At 36.9% G+C, this 16209-nt stretch overlaps 1 protein-coding gene across 1 annotated transcript in view; it reads right to left on the bottom strand.

Moving 5' to 3' along the window:
• Positions 1 to 11948: 11948 nt before the first annotated feature.
• LOC118343694 overlaps positions 11949 to 16209 on the bottom strand; it is a 94695-nt gene continuing 90434 nt past the window's right edge. The window contains exons 2-7 of the mRNA XM_035692937.1: positions 16063 to 16110; positions 15837 to 15890; positions 15631 to 15678; positions 14327 to 14371; positions 13416 to 13460; positions 11949 to 12074 (exon numbers count right to left, since the gene is read on the bottom strand). Of these exons, the coding sequence (XP_035548830.1) occupies positions 11964 to 12074; positions 13416 to 13460; positions 14327 to 14371; positions 15631 to 15678; positions 15837 to 15890; positions 16063 to 16110 (351 nt within the window). The 3' untranslated portion in view covers positions 11949 to 11963. The remainder of the gene's footprint in view (positions 12075 to 13415; positions 13461 to 14326; positions 14372 to 15630; positions 15679 to 15836; positions 15891 to 16062; positions 16111 to 16209) is intronic.

Below are 16209 nucleotides of genomic sequence, written 5' to 3' on the forward strand. Positions count from 1 at the left end.
TGACCCATTCATATAGACTCAACTGAATAATAAAGTTAAAAGACAATTATACCCATGAACAACTAAATAAACCCTTATCCTACATAGCCCTTACATCCTTTACAAGCCATCCATTCCTTAGGCTCATAACACGACCTTCCTTTCAAAAGACCTCACCCTCGAGGTCTGGGTATTTTCGCCGCAGCTCTTCCAAATCCACCCATGATGCGTCTTCCTCAAATGATCCCTTCCACTGAATTAAGAGTTCTGCTCCCGCTCTGTTTCCCTTCCTCTTTAATCTTCTTTCTAGTACCTTTTCTAGTTCAGGGGCCAAAGTACCATCCTCCATAACTGACGGTGACTTAAGGTTAGGGTTTACTTTATTTCCTAGCTTCTTCTTAAGGCATGAGATATGAAATACTGGGTAGATCTTGGATTCTTCGGGCAGATTGAGCTTGTATGCTGCCTTCCCAATCCTTTGTATAATCTGGAAGGGGCCGAAATATCTAGGTGATAGCTTCAAGTTCCTCCTTACTGCTACTGACATTTGTCGATACGGTCGTAGTCGAAGATAAACCCAGCCCCCAACATTGTATTCCTTCTATGTTCTCTTTTTATCAACATAATATTTCATCCTTGCTTGAGCTTCCTGTAGGTTTTCACGCACCAGTGCAAGAATGAAGTCTCGACTTCTCGTTTCTTCTTCAACTGCTTGTACTACCATTGACCTTGGCTCATAAGGGAGGAGTGGTGGCGACGCTTGACCGTACACAACCACGAAGGGACTAAACCCTGTTGAGGAGTGCTCTGAGGTATTGTATGACCATTCGGCTTAAGCTAGCCATCTGGCCCAATCTTTGGGTCTATCACTGGTAAAGCATCGAAAGTACATAACCACTTGTTCATCACTACTATTTGGCCACCTGTGATACCCCGTATTTTAGTATATTTTATTTGAAGGAGTATTTTAATTAATTTAAATATTGGTTCTCTTGTTTTAAGTTTCTCGAATTTTTCGTAGGTTTATTTTTATGATTTTTAAGTTGTGAAATTTATTTTGATAGGTTTTCTTACTATTAATTATTGTTAAGCATCTAAATTGCTCTTTATTTTAAATTAGTTTATTGTTGAATTTAATTATTTTATTTTTATTTAGTCACGACGTTTAAATTATTTTATTTAACTCGCCGTTTTGAAATTCTTTTCGTTGGATCATTTTGTGACCCAAGATGTGAGGATTGAACCTCATATCTTTTTTCTCCTTTCTCTTTTTCTTCTTCTTTCCTTTTTCTTTTTCCATCATTTCTTTTTCTCCTTACATTGCATAATTGCACGCATGTTCATGTTGGTAAATGAAAACTGAGTTTTCGCATAATTGCATACATATTCATGCGTATATTTGAAAACTGGGTTTTCAAGTGAGAAATGGTTTTTGGGTACGTGTGTATCACGACCCCAAATTGAGATGGGACATTATCTCCGTGGAGCTCCTTTGGTCACTCGGGAGCGGAATAAATTGAGTGACATCCCCTGGATTGTCGCTGGGCGACAACGGGATTGGACGGGATGGTAACTGTAATACCCCGTATTTTAGTGTATTCTTTTTTAGTGAAGGATTATTTTAATTAATTTTAATATTGTTTTCTTGTTTTAAAATTTATCGGATTTCTCGTTAGATTTATTTTATAATTCTTAAGTTGTGAAATTTACTTTGATGTGCTTTCTTGATATTAGTTAGTGTTTGCATTTAAATCACTCTTTGCTTTAATGAATACTTTTTATTGTTGGACTTTAATTATTAATTTTTTTTATTTTTTATTTTTTTCCCCCACGCACGTCACTACCCATGCACGTCTTTCTCTTTTCAATCTTTAGGGTTTTCCTATCACCCATATAAAGATACATTTTCATCTTATACCTTGGAGAATTGCCATGTGTTGTCGCTGCAACTAGACGCAATAACCACCCAACCCTCCTAGTTCGACGCCAACGTCCATCTCCACCTAAAAACCGACGCCCATCCTTACACCGTAAACGGCCATCGCCTAGGCTCAAAACCTCACCGTGCGCCACCACCTCCTTCACGGCCTCAGCTGCTGCCACCAGCGTCCACCCAATCGACAACAAACCGAGCACACCTCCTCCTTTCCACAACCCAGTCGTGAAGGATGCACCCTTGCAGAAACCGTAAGTCAAGTCACCGTGTGATAGCCCCACCGCCCAGCCCTTTGGCAAACTGTGAACCCCACGTAGCCCCATCGCTGCCTCTGCCACCACCGTTTCACCCATTCTCAGCCACCGTGGTACAACTCCCACTACCCAGCCACCCTACCTCCTCCATGGTCAAACAAACACCGAAGAAACCTCTATTTTAGTCATCGAAAACAGAGCAAATTTCTTTTCTGCTTGCCACTGTTCGATGCAAACCAGCCGAGCGCCACCGCCGCCAACCTCTTCCACGTCATCGCCATCACACAAAGAGTATCGTTGGATGCTGCATTCCATCCAAGTTCGTCGCTCTCCTCTCGGTAAGCTACCCCCGAACTCAACTCTCCTCTCCGTCTCTCTCTCTCTGTCTCTCTCACTCATCTCTCTATCTCTCTCTCAATCTCAGTGCTCTGCCGCCGTGTGGACCACCTTTGACCTCCGCCCAGAACTGTCGTTGCGTCTCTCGTTCTCTTCTCAGTGAGTATCTCGCACCCCTGCCTCGCCGACTGTTGCACCATAAACGCACTCATCGTTTTCTCAAGAATCTACGTAAAGTTAGTTTTTCATATTTTTGGATATGAAATTACAATATTGCCCATATTATTGGGTGGTTTCAATTTGGTATTATGTTTATATTAAATTTTTTTTACGTGGTCTTTGTGGGAAGTATAAGAAATTTTTACAGAAAATAGATAAGATGTTTTCTTTGACTATTGATAGCAAATTATTTTTATAGTGTGTAATTTTATTTTTGAACATTTAAATTATGAATAAAGCTATTTTTTTTATTTATTATTTAATGAAATTTTTACTGGTACTTACGTTAAATGTTGATTGATATCAAGGAAATTTAGAGAATGAGGAAATTTTAAGGTTATGGAATTTTTAGGTATTGAAGAATTATAATAGATATAGTAAAAGCTTTGGCTTAAATGGTGTAAATTTGTGATTGATTGGAAATTTATGGAATCACGCGATTATTTTATAGGTGATGATTTATATTTGACTCAACATTGATTTGAGCAAAATTTTGATAAGCTAAGAAGTCCAGGTAAGTGGGGTTCCTATGCTAGACTTTGCATTAAAATAAAATAAGCTGAGGTTGACTTTTTTGGAAAATATACATATTTGGTTATGGAAAGAAATTTGAACTACCTCAGTTATTTTTTTTGCATTATTTACGAGATTCTGTATAAGAATAAGATATTTTCTGTCATGACTGGTGTAGACATGAGCTTTTTTTTGACATTCTGTTTTTTAACTTTCAAAAAGAGAGCGAATATGAAATTTTGTGAATAAGCTATGATTTTGCGATCTGATTTTGTTCAGTACTCTGTGTTGATAAGATGTGGCACTTGAAAAACCTTTGGCATGACTTTCTAATTCTGTTCTGACTCTGATTCTGACTATGATATGGTGATCTGATTCTGTTTTGCTTTGATATGTGGCCCCTGTCACGGGAAGTGACCTCTGGCCCTGTCGTTGGATATAATAGTGACCCCTGGCCCTGTCACGGGAGATAATAGTGATATCTGGCCCTACCATGGGATATAATAGTGGATTTCTGTTCTGAGTGCAATCGCTTTGATATTCTTGGTGATTTATGTTCTACTTGGCTTTCCGTAGGATGCACAACCGTACCACAAGGGTTAAAGATGGTCTCTGTTCTGATATGACATTCTAATATGTTATGATAAGATGAAGATGTTCAGTCATGTTGTGCCAAATGAGTCTGTTTCGCTCTGATTTTCTGATAATATATATATTTTTGAGATTTGCATATTGATACTGAAATGTTTTATTTTAGCATTTTGAACTCTGTGAAAATGCTCATGTTTACACACTAGTATATGTCCTCTACTTACTGAGTTGTTGATAACTCACCTCTTATCTCCATATATTTTTCGGATGATTTTGAATAGTCTAGCTAAGAATCAGGATTAGGGAGCATCAATGAGATGATTATTTAAGCATAGTGGATTAGTTATAGAAGATTTATGAGAAGTGGCAGATTTTATTAAGAGATTTTGTAGTATTCTGATGATTTTATATTTTGGAGTCTATAAATATATTGATGAATTGTGAGTTTTTAAGTTATAGGGAGTAACTCTTCAATCCCTGTGGGATTGGGGTGTTACAGTAACGCTCTCGTGCTGACTCTACAGCCCCTCAGCTGGTAGGGACTAAAGATGCTTGGCCACGAACACGCTAGGCCCAGAACTGGGCATCGCTCATTACGAAGTCACTCGCACGGTAGTTACCCATGGTGTGACGAAGGGAGCCAAGGTGTGCGGATGGTCCCTAGGGGAGATCATGGCGCATACGATTAAAATGGATATTGGGCCATTTTCTTGGAAAACAGCGGGAAAATGTCTTTTGGAAATTTTTCAGGCCAAAAATGGGATTTTGGCATGCGTTGGAAAATATTCATTTTCAGAAAAAATGTTGTTTTGGGTCTAATACATATTTCATCATATGCATGCATAATTGTTGGCTGCATTAATGCATTTTTATTCTCAAGGGTTGTTTGGATTATTACTTACCAGCGGTACCGTTTTATGGTAATACAGATTTTGATGCAGATGATGCTGAGGTTGAGCCTGAGGATATGGCTCCGCCAAAGGAGTTATATGGGATCACTTATTTATATATTTGGGCTTTGTATTATTTTTCGGGATAACTATATAACTCTTTTTTAAACGTTTTACTTATGTAAAATTTGTATTAAACAATTATGGTACTTAGTCAACTTACTTAAACTATCCGCTGCTTTGTTCATTGTACATTGTTGCATGTACACACACTTGGCACTATCGTTGGGATGCGTGACCGTGTTGTCATCATCCGGGCGTCTCGATTCCCAAGTTTCCGTACATGGGGTCGGAGGCGCCACACCATCTATTTAAGGGTGGTACGTTGAGCTCATCAGAAGCTCCATACCACTTATATGGAAGATCTCCTTCCAGAAATGGCTTGTGAATATTGCATCTCTGTCACTTACTATGCTCTGTGCTATGCCATGTAACTTGAACATGTTTTCCATAAATGCTTTTGTGACTATTGCTGCTATGTATGGATGGGCTGGTGGTATAAAATGGTTGTACTTTCTGAACCTGTCTACTATCACCATGATTACACTGTACCCCTTCGACAAAGGTAAGCCCTCCACGAAGTCCATACTAATATCCATACATGCTTTGCTGGGTATGGGTAGTGGCTATAGGGTCCTTGTTGGTCTTTTGTGACCCTGTGTGTCCCCCATGGGGCTGTCGTGGAACTGCTACATTATTTATTCTAGTTGTGCTCTTAGGATTCCCATGTGTAGCCTTCCTTTATAGAACAAGAACCCACCTCTAACTTGGTACTTGAGAGGGTCAAGATCACCCTGATGGTAATGGTTAAGTAGTTTTTGCAACTGGGGACCTGGTTATATACTTGGTGGAGCCCTTCCCACCAATTAACTATGACCATATTGATTGCTTTGGCCTCTCCACCAACAGTCAAATTCATTTCTTGGTCTTGTACTTCTTCCCCATTTGGTAGCCTAAAAAGTGCATCTACTGCCTTATTTCCTTTTCCACTGCAATATTTTACAATGAAATCAAAGCCTAACAGCTTTACAACCCACTTCTGTTGGAAAGGTGTTCCAACCCTTTGCTCCAGAAGGTGTTTCAATGCTTGTTGATCTATCTTTACCTTAAAACTGTGTCCCAGCAAATAATGCCTCCATTTTCGAATAGCCAAGACTAGAGCCAATAACTCTTTTACATAAGTTGATAACAACAATTTTTTACCTTTTAGTGCCTAACACAAATAGGCTAGTGGCCTCCCCTTCCTGCATCAAAACAACTCCCAACCCATTCCCTGAAGCATCACACTCCACCATGAATTTTCTTGAAAAATCTGGTAGTGCAAGGACAGGGGGTGTCACCATAGCTGCTTTTAAGGCTTCAAAAGCTTGACTGGCCTTCTCATTCCAACTGAAGGAATTCTACTTTAATAATGCAATCAAAGGAGCTGCAATGCTCCCATATCCTTTTACAAATTTCCTGTAGTAACCAGTCAACCCTAAAAATCCCCTTAGAGCTTTAGGAGTTTTAGGCTCAGGCCACTCTATCATAGTTGTAATTTTTACTCGATCTGCCTTGACCGCTTCTTTAGAAATAACATGGCCCAAATACTCTACTTCTCGACATCCAAACACACACTTTGAGGCCTTAGCATATAGCTGGTGGTGCTTTAAAACTTCTAAAACAACTTTCAATTGAACCACATGCTCCTCAACAGATTTACTATATACAAGTATGTCATAAAAAAAACCAACACAAATTTCCTGAGATATGGCCTGAATATCTCATTCATCAACCCCTAATCTTAAGTCAAGCTTTGGGCAAATCTACAGGTTTCATCCTAATTTGAGGATAGCCTGATCTTAAATCAAGCTTAGAAAATAGTTCAGCACCATTAAGCTCATCCAACAATTCATCTATATTGGGAATGAGAAACTTATCTTTGATTATATCTTTGTTTAGAGCCCAATAATCAATGCACATGCGCCAACTCCCATCCGTCTTTCTTACCAAGAGGACTAGTGAAGAATATCATTGGTTGAATGATCACTGCTTTCAACATTTCTCTGACTATCTTCTCAATTTCCTACTTCTGGTAGTAAGGATATCGATAAGGTCTAACACATGTGGGTTTGGCTGCTTCCTAGAGTTGGATCTGGTGGTCGTGACTCTTAGGAGGTGGGAGTCCACAGGGTTCAGAAAACACTATTTTAAATCCATTCAAAACAGTTTGTATGGCAGACTCTATTGGTGCCCTTCCTTTGATGTCATTAGCCTCCATGAGCTGCAACCAGATCCCTCTTCCCTCTATATCTGTAGCCTGGCTCAAACTGTGCTCCTCCTCTAAGGTCTTCTCGGGTAAACTTAAACCCTGCAAAAACTAATTCTTACCTTCCACAAAGAAACTCATGCTTAAATCTGCAAAGTCCCACTGGATAGTTCCCAAACTTCTGAGCCAATCTACCCCCAATACAACATCACATCCTTATAGGGTTAGTAAAATTAGATTGGTTAAAATATTACAACTTTGCAGTTTTAAGAATACTGCCTTACAACAATCACGACAAGGAAGAGTTGCCCCATTAGCAACTTGGACTACCAGGTGGCCTTCTTCCACTGGCAGCTTTGCTCTCCTTGCTATATTTACATCTATGAAACTGTCTGTACTACCAGTATCAATGGGAACAATAACCGAACATGCACTAATCTTTCCCACTAACCTCATAGTTTTGGGAGAAAGAGCTCCCGCAATAGCATGCAGGGATATGCCTAGCAACTCAGCTTGTTGTGCTACTGCTATGGCCACTGTATCTGGTTGATTATGGGCCTCTCCTCTTCTCCCAATTCCACCTCTATCCCTATCTCTAACTCCATACCTTCTAGCAAATATAATTTAGGTCTGCTACACCAGCACCCTATATGATATTTATCATCACAATAATAACACAACCCCTTATTTCTCATTTCTTGTGTTTGAGTGGGGCTGATATGCCTTATAGGGTACTGGTTTTTGCTAGGGTGATTCAAGTTGGGTTTTGGATTTATTGGAGGGGTTGGTAATCTTGGTATGGGGTTAGGTCCTGGTAATCTTAGTGTATGAAGCTTGGTTGTGGCTGGATGTGGGTTGTGTTGGGTATTTGTGTTTCGGTGATTGAATGGTTTTCTCCCCACTTCTTCTTCTTGCAATCGGGCCAAACCAAAAGCAGCTGAGAGGGTATTTGATTTGAACATGGTAACTATAATTCTCAATTCATCTCTTAGTCCACTTATAAAAGTGCTAATTCGAAATTATTCACTTACCCAGTGATTTTGTTTGACAGGATCTCAAATGCAATTTGGTACTCCTCCACACTTCCTATTTGTCGCAGCTTGGTGAATGCACCTACCAGATCATCATATGCTGAGGGTCCAAATCTGATGCAAAGAGCCACCAAGAAATCCTCCCAGTTAGCCACTGGGTTGGACTCCATCAGCTAGTAGTATCATGTCAATGCCCTCCCCTCGAAGTGGAAAGAAGCAATTTGTAGCTTATGGTTTTTTGGAGTTTGATAGTATTGAAAGAACTGTTGCGCCATCAAAATCCATTCACTTGGGTCTCCACCATCAAAGTGAGGAAAATCCAACCTGAGTGTCCTTGAAGCTAAATTGTTAAGTTGTTGTAACACCCCCTCTAGTAGTGCTCTTTGTGTTCCCTGCTCCTCCTTCAAGGAAGTAGTTTCTCCACACAAGGTAGCTACTGCCTCTACAACTTACACATTACGAGTGCCCTCTGCCATGTCGCAGGAACGCAGCTCTTAGACCAATCTGTTCTGACCCCCTTCGAATGAATAAGATAAATACTAGCAATTCAAGGAGCCAAAAGACCTCCACAATTCACATGGAATGTTTGGGCTCAAATCATAAAATGTTCATTGCTTCAGAAAGTAATGTTAATACACAAGTACAATGTAGAAAATTGGAAATAACTACCCTTCTACGTGGACGGACTAGAGCCAGACCCATTACCCATTACCCATGTTTACGACTACAGCCCATTGACCCATGAATAATTAAATAACCCCTTATCCTACGTAGCCCTTACATCCCTTACAAGACTCCTATTCCTTAGGCTCATAACATTTTTCTTTTTTCCTCTCCTTTGATTATTTGTTGTAGTTGGTTGCAATTCCCAATGAGATTTACGCGTTCTTCGTTAGATTACAGTACATTGAGGCCTCCGTGTGTCGGTTCTTGTTGCCGAAGCCTGCATCCTGATTCCACAATACTGTGGGTTCGCCTCAACCACCACTGTAGCATATTCCCTCCCTCTTGGTAATTTTTGTCACACTTCCCTCCCTCACGGAGTCTACTCTATCGTGTATTACCATTGATTTATATTTGGTTTTAACATCACTGCTATGTATCGCAGGGCTTTGAAATTAGTCCTAGACTACCTCATCTCGTTATCGAGTTCATTGTATCATAGTAACAAAATTTGGGTAAGGAATTCCAAGCTTTAGTTTTGTCTTTATACCGTTATTACATAACTTGTACATTGGTAATTGTTGGAAGATGGTGTTGGCACTAGTTACATGATTGCATTGATAATTACTTGTTTGTTTTCACAGATGAGATGAGAGGAGTTGAGATTAAAGTTAAAAGTTGAATAAAATATTGTTAGAATATATTTATTTCATATTATTTTTGTGTTAGGATTTGAAGAGATAAATTGTTTATTTTATTTTGTATGAGAGTTTTGAAAAGTTGTAATGATGAGATGAGATGAGTTGAGAGGAGCTATGAAAACAAACGAGGCCTAATGTGGGTGGCTGTTTGGATTAATGCATGGCTATTTTGCGGTTTGATGGTTCTCTTGAACGGAGAAAGGCACGCTTAGTTGCCCTAGGTTTTGAACAGATAAATGGAATTGATTTTTCAGGGACCTTCAGTCCAGTCATTAAACCAGCCACTGTGAGTATTGTTCTTGCCCTTGCTGTTCATTTTGAATGGGAGCTTAGACAAATTGATGTCTCCAACGCCTTTCTTCATGGAACCTTATCTGAAGAAGTTTATATTAAGGCGCTGGGCTATGTTGATGCTGCACATCCTGACTATGTTTGTCGGCTAAATAAGGCTCTCTATGGCCTTCAACAAGCTCCCTAGGCAAGGTTCCAATGCCTATCTCAATGCTTACTAGATTTTGGCTTTTGTGGTTCTCAAGTTGATTATTCCCTTTTTATCTATATCTAGTCAGGCATACATATTTCATTTGGATCTATGTCGATGATATTATTATTATTACTACTCACCTTTCATTTATTTCTTCCTTAATTGCTAAATGTCATTTTGAGTTTGCTCTTAAGAATTTGGGTGCCTTGCATTACTTTCTTGGTATACAAGTGACAAGGGATGCTCATGCCCTACATCTTTGGCAATCAAAATGCATTCTTGATGTTCTTGATTGTGCCCACATGCTTGGAGCCAAGCCTTATTCTGCCCCTTGTACCTCTGGCTCCAAATTGACTTCAGACTCTGGGGATCCTTTACCTGATGCCTGTCATTATAGACAGATTGTTAGGGCACTGCAATATTGTGCCTTAACTAGGCCTAAAATTGCCTACTCAGTAAATCAACTTTGTCAACATCTTCACTCTCCTACTACACATCATTGGAGTGTGGCAAAATAGGTTCTCTGATATCTTAAAGGTACAGTGGATCATGGACTTTATTTCACTAAAGGTTCTCTTGATTTTCATGGTTATAGCGATTCGGATTGGGCTGGTATTCCGGATGATCATCGTTCTACCACAGGGTATGGTGTATTCTTGGGATCTTGCTTGATATCGTGGTGTGCTAAAAAGTAATAGGTTGTAGCTTGCTCAAGTACGGAGGCCAAGTATCAAGCCTTAGCCATGATTGTTGCATAAATATATTGCTTGTGAATGCCCCTTAAAGACCTGCACATTTCTCTTTCCACACCACCACTAATCTGGTGCAATAATGTAGGGGTCCTAGCACTCACTTCCAATCCGGTCTTTCATGCCCTTACCAAGCATGTTGAAGTGGATGTCCACTTTGTTTGGGAGAAGGTGATTAACAAGGATGTGGCTTTGAAGTTTATCTCCATTGTTGACCAAGTAGCGGACATCTTTACCAAGGGTTTATCTTCTCAATTTTTATTTTTGTAAGACAAGCTCATGGTAACTTCTCCCCCCATTCGCTTGCAGGGGGATGTTAGCTGGAATAGCAATAAGGCAAGGCTATCACCAGTTGTCCAAGTCAATCCCAAAATAAAATCCATATATGTTTGAAAACAAAGAAATCCCATGTGCAGCCGATATGGATGATGGACAATCACGTTATTTAAGGTGTTAGTTTGGGATATGATTTGTACAGAATCAATTGTCAGTTTATTTCCTTCTTTAGTATTATAGTCTCAAACATGTAAATGCACTATATAAAGAAATGAAGTATATGGTATTGATCAAATTGATGAACACCTTTCTTTACTCTATTTTTTCATAGAGTAGTGGTCTCCCCTCCCACTGGACCACCAAGTGGTGGCGAAGTCTAAGTACCTCCATTGTGCTTGGGATTGTAACCTCATCCCATTTGGATATTGAAAAGTTGGCTTCACAAGAAGTCATATCTATATGTTTCTTTGGCTCATCCCATTTTGATGGTAGCCAACTTCTTAAGGCTCTTTAGATGGCAGAAGTATGTCCATAGAAAGTAGTATGTACTAGACATGCATCCCTTAATTTGTAGACAACATCAAGAGCTAGCTAGGAAAAGAGTTTATTTATTTGAATTTTATATTTGAATAATTAGTATTTTGGTCCAATCTTTTATGTTTTATGCCCTAGCCCATATGCTAATTTAGGGCATGGAAAACCAAAACGTCAATTAGAATCATGTAACCCCTATTTAGAACTATAAAGAAATTAGCCATAATTAAACTACTCTTGAACTACTACAATAAAGTTGTTTACAAAATTCAAGATGTTGTTTATTTATAAGACAATGAAGGCATAATATGATACAATATCTTGCTAGAGTACTACTAATGCAAACTACGATACAATATGGCATATAGTCAATTTGTACACATGCATGCACACATTAATAATGCTACAAATGATCGGTAATGAACACGGAATAACATTTCACTTAATAATTAACTTCTAACTTTAAAGCGATTGCCAGATCTGTTTTATGTGATAACCATCACATGACATTGCAATCGATACTGTCAGTAGCCTTTGAGATGCTGCCTGTTACTTTTGATGTGATATTTGCTCCGAGTTTTGAAAATGCCTTGCCGATTCGCTCGCGATTCTGAAATTTGAACAATTACAAATATGATGAGTGTGTAATTCTATAGAGCATATACACATAGCTGAAATAATAAATGGAGATTGTTAGTTCATCATTCTAATTTATCTTGCTTGCATGCCCGAATTTAAAAAAAATGTCCACAAAGAAATAGTTCGATGAAGAATATTTAAATTGGTTTCATGTAGAAGTGACTAAATAGTCATTAGAGATGGTTTAATCTCATCTCATCTCATCATTACAACTTTCTCAAATTCCCACGGAAAATATAATAAACAACTCAACCTTTTCAAATCCCAAAACAATAATAATATTAAAAAATATTACCTAACAATATTTTATTCAACTAATCTAAAATCATTTCATTTTATCTCACTATCCAAACAAGTCCTAAATAGTCATCACAGTGCTTTTAATAGTCATAGACTCGAGTTACCCCATTAGAATTATTTCCCATAGAGAACATCTTCTTTATTCTTTTTGGTATGAAATGTAGATTAATTAGATTTAAGGTTGAAACAAATCAAACATGTAATAACAAAATTAGGGTGAGAGTATTCCAATTTGGGTTAATTCATGTCGGCCCATATTGACCAAATCAAGAATCGGGTCGTATTGAAATCTAGTTTCTCTAAATGAAGGGGAGAGAGTATTCGGGCTTCTGGGTCAATCCATTTTCTTTTGGGGGGATAGAAATAGTCGATGTTGTTGTCTCCTCTATGGTGAAATTTTTTGGTGATTTCTTCATTAAAGAAAGATGAAGATGCGAAACTTCATGAAAACGAGACCATGCATAAACAACTGGGTTGAAAGCATAAGAGATATTGCTTATGATATGATGTCAAAGATGTCATTGAGACATATGCCTTCAAAGATTGATCCACGAAGGGTTCCATAGGTAGGCATAGAGAATTTACTCAAGAGGTTTGCTTCATCTTAGCCGGGTCAAATGAGTCATGGAGGTGTCTGGTTAACCTAATCCAACCCGTATAAATAAATTGATTTATGTGTTGTGCCAGATTGACCTATATAATAAACTGTCGGGTTCGAGTCAAACATGTCTAACTTGTTTATTATTTATTTTGATCTTCGTCAAGTCAAAATTGATGTGAACCAACATGACATGACTCGTTTTGCATCCTTAATTAGATAAAGCAAAATTACTTAATATTATGTCACATATGAATTTATTAATTGGTCATGAAAAGTCTTTTCACCCCAATTATTTTATCCAAGAAATTAAAGTTTGATCAACTTGTTCAAAATCACATATCTAACAATGAATTCTAATAATGCATATATTTCACTTTGATATCACATGGAAGAAGTGAATGCGAGATTTACCCGGTAACGATGTATGTTTGCAACTTTTCGATTTCCAATTTTTTCCTGCATCAAGAAGTTGCTTTTATTTGTAACAACGTCTCACATATAATTGAGAATTGTTTTCATCCTTTTAAACATTATGGTAATAAGATTCAAATTGATTGGTACATATGAAAGAGAAATGATATTTATAGTCATGGAGTACTGTCGTGCAATCTTTTTAAAAAAAATGAATAAATACTATACTCATATGAAAAAAAAGAATTAGTGGATCCCACTCTTTTTTAAAATGATTGCGTAATGCTTAAGCATTCTACGACTATATATAGCATTACTATATATGAAATGTATAGATCATGTATGTGCAACAAAAATACTGGAGATAAGATAGTGAAGAAGAAGACAGTACTAGAAATGCTAATTGTACTCAATCCCTTAATCCCTACCGTCCCTGGCCTATAGGAATTTTAAATCTTCAATCCACACACACACACATGTATATGTAAGTTTATATATCGGAATTAATGGACGATAATTCTTCCCATTTCAAGTAAAATGGATAAATATCCTCTCAAGTAAACTGAATAGTATCCATTTAATATAAAATATAAGGTATTTTGATCATTTCACTTGACAATATTTTGTGAAATAACGAAAATTAATACTTAGCATTTTGCATTAAATAGATAATGAGGATTCTTCATTGCATCGTTTTAGTAGTACGTTAATTTTTGTTTTATCATCAATTAGAAGTCACACATAGGCTAATAAGTGATTTCATTATCTATATTTCATGTGGCTTATAATAGGGATGACGTACAAATAGATCGGCATACACGTCATCTAAGTGTGAGGGAAACATGTACCTGACACGTGGAAAAAGAAAGAAGGGAAATACAATTACATGTTAATTATAATGAGAGTTTTACCAGCTGGTTAGATGCATTTGCGACTTCTTCATTTTCTTCATTTTTCTACATCAAAAAATATTTGTTGGTCAGCAAGAAGTCACGCATGCATGCATGGTTGATACACAAATTTAAGCGCACATGATACACATACATCCATCTTATATACGTACACGTCATCATGTGCACATGCACATGATACATCCATATTATATACACATGATATGTACATATGCACATGATACATCCATATTATATACACGTCATGTGCATAAGCTAAAACCTTGTGCTATTTTGAAGATGCTTAAATGAGCCAAGTCAAGCTTATATATATGTGCGTGTTGTTTATTAGGGAAGAAAAATTCTATTTATAATTATCCTTTGTGGATATATCCAGCTATTTTTGACCAAATTACAAGAAAACTACTTATTTGTGGTAAGCTATTTCTTATGAAAATTACTAGTTTCTGCTAAAAAGAATTTGTTTTCATCGCAAATAATCACAAATACTAATTTTTCTTATAGTGATATACATACTTCGTAATTAAGTGCTAACATGGTATAATATGATTTAGAAGAGAAATTTTAAAATTTAAATTTTACAAATCAAATATTCTTACAATTTAATTGATGTACATTGTGCACTGATCTATACACTAGGTTGATAATAGAATAACTTTATTAAGGAAAAATCTGAGCCAAGTTGAGTGTAAGCAAATGAAAGATGGATATGTTTGAATGAGAAAGGGATATGATTAATGGAATATATTAGGATTGATTAGGAAAGAATTTTAGAGTATTCTCACACTTATCCCATCATATAAGTATGATTTTTAATGTAATCAAGAAGGGACATTGATTTTACCATGCAGCACGACTAAAATTGCATGGGATGTTAGAAGGTTATATTGGAAGCCTGTCATTCTGATCCAATTGATTGAGAGATTTGAGTTCCAACCCAACTCTCAACTCGTTCCAAATTCAATATAAAATTGGAATGGGATATATCGATTGGGACGGGTTGGTACTATCCATTCCGAGTTAAAATAGAGACTAGGATTCTATGCATGGCACCCTTACAAAACTTGCATAGGAAAAAAGAAAAAAATTGCACATGGTTGCAAATAATTTTTGTTAATCTTATGATCATCTTATGATAAATTTCCGTAAACATCATGCGAGTGTAGAACACAATTAAAAAAACGAGATAGATCAAGAATTAGTTGAAGGCAATATATATACATACATATATATATAATATATATATACATATATATATATAATATATATATAATATATATATATATATATATATGAGAGATTACCTGGTAAGTAGAGTCATCTAAATCTGCTTCATGAGTTGCATTGTTTTCCTAAATAAGAAAAAAAAAATATATATATATATATATATATATATATATATATATATATCATGATCACTAAGAAGTCACGCCTAGCTAGCTAAGAGTATATCGCTTTTATCATGTTAACAAGAGTACTACTGATCATAGGACTCAAAGATCAATTATACCTGATGATCCGATAATTCAGAGACATATTGACCTTCATTTTCATCGTTTTTGACCTACACCAAAGATCGATTGCTTTATCAAAAAGTCACGCAGATTAAGAAACTTGTTTTTTTTTTCCAAAAAAAAAAAATTGTAAGAGATATAAATAAAAAGACCATCATCATGTGATCGATCTAAGAAGAAGCAAAAGACATATATTAGTCGATCCAGTAATGAGAGAATTACTTGGCCAGATTCATCTACGTCTTCTAATTTGATTTTATTATCGTTGTCCTGCATGACAAAATTGTTGCAGCTATTAGAAGGGAAATTCAAAAAAATTATTGTTATATATATACAGGCATATATGGAACCAGAATTACATGATCTGAG

Source organism: Juglans regia, chromosome 8 (assembly GCF_001411555.2).
Source record: "Juglans regia cultivar Chandler chromosome 8, Walnut 2.0, whole genome shotgun sequence".
Lineage (NCBI taxonomy): Eukaryota > Viridiplantae > Streptophyta > Magnoliopsida > Fagales > Juglandaceae > Juglans > Juglans regia.